At 39.9% G+C, this 11822-nt stretch overlaps 1 protein-coding gene across 2 annotated transcripts; it reads left to right on the top strand.

Annotated features, from left to right (window-relative positions):
- Positions 1-458: 458 nt before the first annotated feature.
- Positions 459-11666, top strand: rinl (Ras and Rab interactor-like). 2 transcript variants are annotated; one of them, XM_071496364.1, is made up of 11 exons: positions 459-758; positions 1003-1168; positions 4990-5101; positions 5763-5835; positions 6129-6217; positions 6425-6507; positions 7286-7517; positions 7898-8605; positions 8738-9055; positions 9185-9316; positions 10262-11666. In XM_071496364.1, coding segments are annotated over exons 1-11 (2406 nt in total). In that variant the 5' UTR covers positions 459-756; the 3' UTR covers positions 10753-11666. The 2 variants fall into 2 exon arrangements, with proteins under 2 accessions (XP_071352465.1, XP_071352466.1); XM_071496365.1 differs by lacking the exons at positions 459-758; positions 1003-1168 and adding an exon at positions 1277-2125.
- The last annotated feature ends 156 nt before the right edge of the window (positions 11667-11822 follow it).

Raw genomic sequence — 11822 nt, 5'->3', positions numbered from 1 at the left:
CATTTCAGTGGAAGCCAGTATCAACTCCTAATTGTCAAAAGTAAAAATGACAGAGATGAAGGCCTGTAATTATAACCTTTCTGTCATTTCTGTCATAATAATGGTGTTGTCATTGATTTAACATAAAGTGTGACAGGGCTGCACAGAAATGTTGCCCAGTTCACACCACTGTCTGTGGTTTCCTTCAACAATTGGACAACCAGCAACCAACCTGCATGTACATGAGATAAATAACACCTGAGATAAACAATTCAGCTCAACTTTAAAGGTTTTATCATTCATTGCATCTGAGCAGAAGACAGACAGTGCTGCAGAGAAAAAGAAATAGGCAGATGTAGCTTTTTAGAGAACAGACAGTCTTTTCACTGTTCATACTGTGCTCAGAGCTGGGCTAACCACACACAGCGGTGTGTGTGTGTAGGGGGGGGGGGTTGAAGAAGGTGCAGCCATTTTCATGTGAAAACTGAAAGTGCATTAAATGGGCAGGATGTAGAAGAAGGCAAACGTGGCAGATGTACAACAGTTACCTGAATTTTGAAATACTTATTTCTGCACATTAAACCAGGAAGCTTCTTGAGGATCTATCTCTGAGGAGCATGTGAGCTTCCTATTTTAGCCCCTGTAGTATTCTGATCGCTGAAGCAAGTGTAGTGTGTAGAAAGGAAGAGCTCAAGATAGAAGATTGCAACATGTGGAGAAATTTCCTAATAGTGTAGAGGAGAGAGGGCACATGAACTGACTGAACCGGCCTAACTCATGTAAGTTCTAACTATTTTCATACATCTTTTTCTAAAAATTTTATTATTATTGAAACCTTACATGAAACTAAAACTTCCACCTGAAAAATCACCCCATTTTTGTAAACGTGTTGGAGCATGAAGGTTTCAGTAGTTTTATTCTACACTGTTGCCAACTCTCAATATGTGATTTACCCACTGATCTGTTTATGTGCATGCACACAATTAAACATTCACATAAACGTGTCCATATGCTTGTGTCAAGGGCAGTCCACAGTCAAGTTAACGGGACAACAGCCATCCCGTGGAGGAGCAGCAGGAGGAGACTGTCGCTGCTGGAGCAGCTGAAGGGCTGTCAGGAGGCCTGGTGCCCAGGGGCGCCCTGGGATAGAGAGGGGGCCCACACTGCTATCTGTGGAACACCTGCAGGGGTGAGTGGTTCTCCTCTTCAACACAAAAATCAATTAAACAATTAAGTATCCTTCTTGTTAATATGATGTTACATTACATCTAAAGCTGCTTCACCCATTTAGACAAATTCTTGATGTAGCTATTCTACACACAAATTTTTCAAATACTTTAAAATTGTCTTTTAAACTTAAAAGTCTTTGACATACATTTACCAGTAAGTGGAATATAGATATGTATTTGTTTTCACACACACTTGGGGGCATTTGGTAGAGTGCAAACACTGAATGATTCTCCCTTTTGCAAAAAGTTTAAGCCTCCATACTGGTTATATTTTACCACAATGCAATGATGTCATAGATTTTGGATTTTGCCTGAAATATAGAGTATTGTTATGACAAGAATTCCACATCTAGAGCATCACCAAAATTTAATGGGACAGTGGCCACAGTCTTTTTGTGAAAGCATATATATCCTTTTAATTTGATTAACTTATAGAATTGGACTCTTACTTGTAGTGTTCTTTCTCTGCGCACTTAAAAAAAATCTTTCTATTTTTTGTGTCCTCTACTTTCCCCATCTCCCCACATGTCCTCTCTCTCGCTCTCTCTCTCTTTTGCTTCCTCTCACTGTTACCCTTATTTGTATGTAATCCAAATGACATCATCCTGTCAGCTCTAGGTTAGTTTTCTGTTCATGTTTTCTAAAACTAAGTAGCTTTGAGTTTCAAACAAGCAAAGCCAACATACTTTAGGGAAGCCTGTAAGCTTCACTTTCTGATACAACAAAGTATTCTTAGCTGCCCTGGACACTAACATGCACGTCTTGACACGAAAGTAGTTCCTTTTTTTTTTTTTTTTTTTTTTGGTAACATCTGATAGCACAACAAACAGCAGTTATGAGGCTCAATGCAGAAGTACAGCGTGATCGTTTCAAGGAAATGCCTTACAAAATGGATATTTCTGCTGCAAAGACAGAATGTGAGTAGAACAATTGAATGTATTATAGTATACATTTGCTTTTTGAAAAAGTGACATGCAAATAATTACCCAGAAATGCAAAACTCTGACTGGCAGGAATAAGTCACTGACGCATTGGAGCGTTTTTTTTTTTTTTGTTGTTTGTTTTTTTCTTTTCTTGCACAGAAACTCTCAGTGGGAAGCTAAGACTTCTATGAATTAATATACAACAGTGCCCTAATGTGAAACTCTGTACGTCATGGAGTTTGTATTCCAACTAGTTCTGTTGATTCAAATGTTGAGGTTCATTGGTTCATCTCTGCTTGACTGGTTCCGTGAATGACTAATTGCTGTTGATCTGAATCAACACAGAAATATTTATTCATTTAACATCTGCATGTCTCTGTGTTCAAAGTTTGGTGACTTGCAGTAAACTTGTCTCTATTTCTGTGCACGCTGAGAATGAAAGCCACTTCCTCTGTGCGTGTATAAATGTGTGCTGTGTGTGAGAGCAACTCTGAATTCAGTTGTGGCGTCATTAGTTTGCTGTGCATTGCATGTGCATTGTTTTACCCAAGTAATTATGTCTCAACCAACAGCTCTGTTCTGTTTTAGTCACTGTCTCCAAAAAAAGGCAATGTGATTAATTTTCTACATGAGGCCATCAAAGCAAAGCATCAATGTAAAGACATGATCTTTTCTATTTTATGAATCTCTTAATTGAAAATGATATAAAATAGATAAATACATCAGTGGAAAAATAGCTTCTGAGGGTATTCAGACTGCTTAACCTTTTAAAATCTTAAGCAACAAAAATTATTAAGAGCTCAAAAACTCTGCTACTGTGCTTTATCAGGACTGTGTGAGTGTCTTTTGGTCAGATTTAACTGGCAGTGCCATGATAGTATAAGCAAGCAAATTACTGACTGTCACCTGACTGATTCAAACGGTGCTCGCATAATGGAAACACCTGACATTGCCTTTTTTTTAACTGCACCCTGTTTACTTTGAACCAGTAAAAACGTCACAAACTGACAGACAAAAAGCACAGAAATCTTTAGTGCAAAACAACCAAAATGTTTTCACTTGTTGCAGCTATAAATGGCAATAACATGATTGGGAAAAAGTTTTTTAGAGTCTCTAATTGAAATATTTTACTTTTTCCATCAACATGTAATTAGTATCCCTTAATGATTGGGGTTTTTTTTCAAATGTATTTCAAATGAAAGGTTCCATATTGTAAAAAGTTAGATTTCCATGTCTTTTTTGATTATAAAGCAGGTGTAGGTTCTATATTAATACTGTGAAAGTATGACAGCACTCAGCCCATATTCAGAAACTGAGCCTTAAAGCGATTCATCAGGACTTCTCCCAGCATGGGTCACATGGATCCACCATCCAACCTTGCGGGATTTAGCTTCTCTGAGTGTTTACCTGAATATTATACTATATACTATATACTAAATACTATATTTTTATTTGATCACTCAGAAAACAGTCAGCCAATCAGAAGAGAAACTCAGAGCCTCTCTTCTGATTGGCTTACTGACCTGTTGTTACTAGAGCTCCAGAGAGAGGCCTGAGAGTGGAGATGTAAAACTACATTGAGATTGTTTTTTTGTACTCAAGACCACAAATATTTCTTCTTATGGATATCAACACTTCAAATAAAACAACGAAAAATGTAAAATATGGGACCTTTAAAATACAGATTGATAACTACTGTGTGTCTACAACGCTGCATCAGTCAGGCCTTTATAATAAAGAGGCTGCCCATGAGTAACAGTCAGTTGGAGAGTTGGAGTTTGGCAATGCATGCCAGGATACTGTTTACTGTTTTACCATCTTAACTAAGTATGTTAGCGTGCTAAGATTTGCTAATTAATGCCAAACACGAAGCACAGCTAAGGATGATGGAATTAGTTTTGCAGGTACATCCTGAACTAAATTATTGGACAAATTAAAATATTAATCATGCCTAAAAAGTAGTTACTGCTCAAGCCATCTCTATGGTCAACTCTGACGGTGGGGATGATTTTCAGTCATGTCGAACATAGCTGAGATGAACCATACAAAAAATCTTCTCCAGACGTCACTTAACCAAAGAGTCTTAAACCTTTCTGAAGAGACTTGAAGATTATACAGTTTTTCTCCATCCAATCCGACAGAGTTTACAAACACCTGTACAGAAGACCAGAAGAAACTGCTCAAATCCTAAACACCAAAGTTCATTCTACACAAAACAATCCCAACTGGCAAGCTTTTTCCATACCTTTCAATTGTATCACACATTTTTCATAAGAAGACTGAACTATGACGATGATGCTAATGTTGATTTCCTGTTGCGAAAGGTTCAAGAGGACTCAGAACTCCCGTTAATGTTATTTGCAAATGCTCTGACTGTATGGAAATACATGTGCACGTAGGTAAAATAGAGTTTCAATTTTATTTTCCACACATTGGGAAAAAAGAAACAGCTACAACACAACAAAATGTGAAAAAGTTGACAGGCCTTTACCCTCTTCAGGTCTAGTAGTATAGACCATATGGTCATATCACATTAACAACTCTGTATCACTTATCAGCACTTACCACTTACCCTTTGAAAATTACTGTTTACCTGACTTTTAGTTTCAGTGTTGTTGTTTTTTTCCACATTCTAATTAATTTTTTTATTTCTAAGTAAATCCACTTGTTTGTCTTCACTCACTGCTTCTACTCTTACTGCCTTGTTGCCATGCAGCCAGCGTCTACCTGCTGAACAAGCTTCCGTAACACTTCACCTACTGAAATGAGTCACTGTGTGTGTTTGTGTGTGTGTGTGTGTGTGTGTGTGTGTGTGTGTGTATGTGTATGTGTATGTGTGTGTCTGTGTCTCCCTCCAGAGTTTCCTGGTTGTGCGGGACTCTGCGACGTCACAACCCAGCCTGCTGTGTGTGTCTGCCGGAGGAGATAATGGAACTATTCTTGATTATCATATCAAAAGCACAGGCACAGGTATGGACCAACCATATGCACATAGTCAATAATAAACACATTGTTATTCCAGTGTGTGTGTGTCTGTGTGTGTCTGTGTGTGTCTGTGTGCGCCTGCATGATCCAGTCTCAAAGTTCCCTATGTGTCACTTAAAGTGGTTATTTCAGTAGTCATTACTTCTGCTAAAACTGACAGACTAATCTGATAAAACAGTTGCAGTAGCCTAATAATAGCATACGTCAAGTACTTCCATTTTCTGCTACTGAATTTGACTGCACCTACAGTACAAACCGGGCAAAGCTGATACAGGTGAGAGTAGGAAATGCTCTCACACGCCCTCAAACTGCAAATTCTGGTTCCTTTAACCGTTAACGTCCTTTACCGGCTCATCAGATCCACACCCACCTGTGCTACTTTTTGCTGCTCTGCACATTCATGTTGTATATCTAAAAATAACAGGCTGAAGAGACAGCAACCTGCAGCAACCATGCTCAGCATTAGAAAAGAATAGACTTTATGGCTACTGAAGGTGGTGTGACATGACTGATGAACCTGTCATATCAGCTCATCTTCAGAAGTCGCCTTTTAGTGCTTCAAGCTTTTCCAGGAGTGTGGTTTTTCATCAAAACATTTCAGAATGAGACTAATACTACCCACTCTCTCTGTCCACTTCCCTTTCAGTGTTCCAGTTGTCTGAGTCTCGTCTTTCATTCTCTGATTTGGCTCAGCTGGTGCTCTTCTACTCTCTGACCAGGTAAAACCCTGTCTTTTTATATTTGTTGTGTGTTTAAACTTCCACTAAAACTTGGGCATTTTATTACTGCTGCACAGGTGTTAGGTTACAGGTTCGTCTGTCCATTCTTTTCTCTCAAGGGCTATCCTTGTTATGTGAGGTGTCACTAAAACATCCTAACACTTCTACAAATTTTTAGTTTGGAATTCAGTTGAAATCTAATCTGCAGTTGCTTCAATCTCAAGCTCTATGCAAACCTGATGGATCTGTTTAACAAATGTATCTTATCTCTGTCGTTTCTTCCTCTTTGTCAGGGATGTGTTGGCTGTTTGTCTGTCAATTCCCGGGTGGATCTACAGTGTAACCAACAAGAACAAAGATCGTCTGTCTCAACTTGAACCGAGTGAGTCCTTTTGTATCTGTGTCTGTTTTGTCTCACATCCCGTCCCAGAAGAAGTATCTCAAAATGATGAAAAGAGAGAAGTATTTTTGAATGAATAAACACTTTTTTAACCATTTGATTTGTTTCAAGCAAACAAATGACAGTTAAGCAGTTCTTGGAGACGTGTCTTAACAGATAACTGACTTTTTTGACGCCTCTCTAATGCAGAAACTTGGCTGTGGTCACCCCCTGACCTACAGACTGATGAAATGACCCAGAGGGAGCCAAGCAGCGTCATGTGCTCCATACAGGTATGTTGTCTGTGTGTGTGTGTGTGTGTGTGTGTGTGTGTGTGTGTGTGTGTGTGTGTGTGTGCGTGTGCGTGTGTATGCGTGAGTGTGCATGTGTGAGTGTGTGCTTGTGTGTGAGAGACAAAGAAAGAAAGTACAGAGGATGCTAAGATATGAGTATGTGCTTAAAAGCGAAACAACTTCCTCATTTCCTTGTGCTTGCGAATGAGGAAAATGAGATGTCTCAACAAGTTAAAACTTATTAAAACTTAAAACTTGAAACTGCATGAATCAATATTTTTGTAGCGTACTCCATTGTCATCGGTGTTGTTTTCAGATGCAGCAGGCAGCTGTGTTTTGGTAAAATGCTCCAGTAAACTAACTGTTCATCAGCCAGTTAACATAATGGCGCATTTAGCAGCTAAAGAGTCATACTACAAATTCTGTTGTTGCTCCATGTCTGCTGGATGTGTAAGTAAGCAACTGTCTAACACGTTTGCCACATTTATAAGATGGCATATGGTATATGTTGTGTTTACAGGGTGTAAAGCATGCACATCCAAAGGGACTTTTACATGTGCTGGATAAAAAAAAAATCAAACTTAAGGATACACACACTATGCAATTTTAATAAACCAACTTTTCAATGTATGTTGTGTTTACCATTAATCGCTTATACTGCCGTAAAGCAGAGGTTAGCAATGACTTCAAGCCTCTTTCACACCCAAGTTGTGGTCTTCAGTGTGTCACAGCATCCTTTTCTTCACAGTTTGTGTTATGTGCGTGTGTGTTTCCTCAGCTGACTTCCACCAACGGGGCTCTGTGTGTCATAAATCCCCTCTACCTTCGTGAACATGGAGATGACTGGCTGACCCACAGGGCGAGCACTGTACCATGCGCCTCACAGCCTTCAAATTATAGGCGAGAGCGGCGCCTCAGCACCACTCGCACATGGGCAGGGGCGGGCTTACAAAGTAAACGGGCCATCTCATTGGACCAGGAATCCTCTGCTGCCATTATGGAGAGTTCTGGTGAGGACTTATTAGTTTTATATTTTGTTTTACTTAAATTACAAAAAAAAAAAAATAGTTTCTTGATTCTCTGTAGTAAGGTTTAACCCTGCAGTTTAGATTTTTGAGATATCCACCTCTGTGTATACAGGTTATAAGATACACAGCACATAAAAATAATGAGAAAAACTCAACTTTATGTAAAGGTTAACCTGTAAAATCCATAGACCTCACTGTGATTTTAACAGACAATTTATAATGTGTTAATGAGTGAAGTCTAGAAGTGCTTTTTCATCCGATAAGGTCACTCTAGCTGTTTCTCATTCTCTATAATGTATTTTGTGCTGGCTTAGCTGAAATCAATGCAGGATTGTGTTCATAATCCATGTCTCCATGTCCAGGTCTAACCAGAGCCAAGTCAGCTGATTCATCAGATTGCTCCCCAACCTCGTCAACACCAGTTTCCCCAGGAGGGGTGGTTCTCAGGAGGCCAAGCCAAGATTCTACCAGTAGCTTCCCACAAAGAGCAAGCACGGGGAGCCTGACGCCATCTACTCCCCCCACACCCAGAAGTTTAAATTCTGCAGCATCCGAGCTGCAGCACCATGGCAGTCCTGTGCCTCAGTCTCCTCACAGGGTGTCCTGGATCGAAGATGGAGTCTGGCTACCCCCACCCAGGCCATCCTCCTTGCTCCAGCCTCCATCTCCTGATCTTGACTCACTGTCAATCAGCAGCATAGAGGAAGAGCAGGAGTCCCAAATGCCAAACCCCACACCCCACCACCCGTCAGCACATCGCTTGGCTGACAAGGTCATACATCGGCTCTCAGCAGTGGGCCAGGCGCTTGGCGGGCTGGTAAGTCAGAAGAAAAGACTGACCAATCGTGTGCAAGAGCTGAGCGAGCGGAAAGGTGGTTCATTTGCAGAGGCTGTGAAAGGATTTGTGGAGATGACGCTGAAGAGAGGGGCTGAACCTGATGGGGTCATGGGGTCAGAGTTCTTACAGGAAGTGAGATCATTGCTTACATCACTTAGGGAGACACTGCTGGACTCCCCAGAAATCCAGGCATTGTTGGACAGCATTACTGATCTAAGTGACCCAGAAATAGGTGAGTGAGTTGACAGTGAAGTTTGACAATATGATTGACGGAGCCTGTGTTATTACTGTACCCTGCAACTCAGTGTATTATTCATTGGTGCTCCTCTGACTTTTCCCCATGTACCTTTTGACCCTCTTGTAGACTCGTTGGTGGAGCTCTCTCTCCACAAAGTGGCTCTGAAACCTGTCTCTGCCCACATCTACTCCTGCATCCGCATCTCCCGGACTAATGATGGCAGCTTTGAGCGTCTCCAGAGCAACCTGCGAGTGCTGGAGAAGAATGGGGTGGAGGAGCTGGGGGGGTCAGCGGGAGTTGGAGTTCCTGACAGTGTCAGCCTGGAGCGGATCCAGCAGAGGTGGACTACAATGCATGAAGCCTACTCTCCAAACAAGAAGGTCCAGATCCTGCTCAAAGTCTGCAAGAGCATCTATCAGAGTATGACCGTTAATGCTAGCTCAGGTAAACTGATGTTTTTATGATTACTACTTCTCTGGCGCTGTCTGTCTTGTCTTTGGTTACATCTGCACTGACACCTTGTCTGTCTGTTAAAATCCCTTTAAATTCACATCCTCCTCTCCTCTCTTGCAGGTACAGCATTTGGAGCAGATGATTTTCTGCCCTGCCTGACATGGGTGCTGCTCCGTAGCAATTTGGTGACCTTACAGCAAGACACAGACTACATGATGGAGCTGCTGGACCCCACACAGCTGCAGGGAGAGGGTAAGGCAGATACAAGCACCATTTCATGCTCATACATAGAAATTTCCACCACAGCCCACTGTAGTGGACAGGTTGGTTTCCTGGACCTGGTAACATGAGCTCAGAACTTAGTACAACTTAGCATAGATATAAGTGAAGTTTTTGCAAGGTAGGAATTTACACATCACTGAATTAAAACAGACTAGTTCTTACCCATTTAAGATACTTGATAAAATGCAGCTTATTGTGGTGTAAAATTGAAGATTTTAAATTAAACATTTAAACACTTCACAAAAATAGCACAACATAGCTTACAATGAAAAAATGCCTAGATTTTGCTATTTGATCAAATAACATTAGCTAGCTAGCATTCGACATTTCCCTCTTATTTTGAATTAACTGCATGAATATTACTAATTCTGAAAGACAAACAAATTTGCATCTATGCACATATAAATAAAACAAGAATTAAATGATTGGCAGTAAAGTTTGATATATTGTTTACCCTCCTAAAGCTGCAATGTGTGGATGTTTTGCAGCAGCTTGTAATTCTATAGTAACTTCCTGTTAGCATAATTAGCATGTGGACGATGTCCAAAATCACTCTTTTGTTCATTCATTCATTATTCTTTCCAGAATGAACATTCAATAGTTTATTCAACAGTGAGCAGTAAAAAATTATAATTATAATAATAAGATATTTCCCACTCAGTCTAAAGGACATAAATACCAGTAACTCCAAAACACAAATATTTCTTTGTGTATGCCGCCTATACTACTTAAGTTTTAAACAACCAAACTTAATGATGGATTTACGAATAGCAGGTGCAACTCAATGCTGGTTCCCGAATGTAGGTCTGACTTATGTAGTTGATGGTTTCCCACTAATTACAGACATTTTACTACTGTTAAAATACAATCAGATGTCACAGACTGTCTCCCTTTGTTCAATCCCCACATCAACAGGTGGCTACTACCTTACAACTCTATACGCTGCTCTCTACTACATCAGCAGTTTCCGTCCACGACTAGCTGCTCGCCAGCTCAGCGTGGAAGCGCAGCACTCTATTAACCAGTGGCATCGCAGGCGCACCCTGCACTGCAACCAGTCTCGTCGCAGCATGCATCGAAGGACTATTCGCAGGCAGATGTGTAAGGAGAGGGGGTTGCAGAACTCCGAGACAGAGACTGAGAGGAAACAGGAAAGTGGAAGAGATAATGATACTAATGAGTCACAGCATCAGATAGAGAGCAACGAGGAGGCTCTGCAGCCACTGAGAGAGGAGACAGGCAGAGGACAAGAAGATGAGCACCAATCACAGACATCTACTGCAGCATCAGACTGTCACCAGCAAGAGGCAATAAGGAGCAAACATGAAGACAGACAGACTCTATGTAGAGAAGAGAAAGAGGGCCAACCAGGACTGCAATGTGGAAAGCAGGAGAGCCGTGACTGAGATGAAATACATGTCCGGCCCTGCTCAAACTCTTCATATAAAGAGGTCAAAGAATGTTTTGTCATGTTACTAACACACTGGTGTCAGTAAAGTTCAGTAAATTACACCTGTTGCCTAATTCAATGTTTGACAAGCTGGGATATGGGACTCCTCTAGGGTTCTCGGGATAGATCTGAAGAGTCACTGTATGATGAAAGGGACTAAGTGATTTTTTTCTTATAATCTTTGTCAAATTTCATTTCATTTCAAATGAAAAATTCTAGCATGAACTAGCATAAACTAACCCAAATTTAGAGTTGTACTGTATATATATATTTGCTATTTATACAATATAATGTAATATAATAATATAATATAAATATAGTATAAATAATATATAATGATCAGTGTCAGTTCATTATGATTTGCAGTCACCTGGTCATCATTTCACATTTTCTTTAGAAATGTGGTAAACATACACAAGTTTCGATGTATTTGATGCTGGAGTTTTGTCTCACATATTTGTGTTTTATTGATGTTTGGAGGTTATTAAATTTGGTCAGTTGCCATATGATTTGAAATTCTTTTATATGGTGTTTAATTTAATGTCATTTTAAATGTATTATAGAAATCTGTTTTTGCTGTACATCTTGTTCCTGCTGTCTTCAACACCATTTTGAGAAGCTGATAAAGCCCTGATAAACCTGACCCGAGTCTGTGGTTCTCATATCGGTGGGATTGCTGACACAATATGTTTTTCTTGTCGGCCATTTTGTTTATTATTTTCTTGCACTGTTTATTGTAGAAACTCAATTCAAATGCCAAAACATGGGAGAGGGGCAGAATAACTTTTCTCATTGATATGTCCCATAATTTCTGAAATACTAATAATTTTGTCTTTTGTCATTTTTTCCTATTAAAATGAATTGAGGTAATGTTCAAATCCTTGTAAATCCTTGTAAACATCCTTCTCTTTGAACTTCAACTGCTTCAGTATATTTTTAGCTAGAGACTTAATTTCCACTTTAAACAGGTCCCAAGACTTTCAGCTGTTTTACTTATATGTGGCTTTTTAATATCCTCCAGAGTTT

The sequence above is a fragment of the Trachinotus anak genome, unplaced genomic scaffold, assembly GCF_046630095.1.
Source record: "Trachinotus anak isolate AG129_WGS33_773 ecotype Australia unplaced genomic scaffold, CSIRO_AGI_Tana_v1 ptg000014l, whole genome shotgun sequence".
In the NCBI taxonomy this organism is placed as follows: Eukaryota; Metazoa; Chordata; class Actinopteri; order Carangiformes; family Carangidae; genus Trachinotus; species Trachinotus anak.
This window is presented reverse-complemented; position numbering and strand designations above follow the sequence as displayed.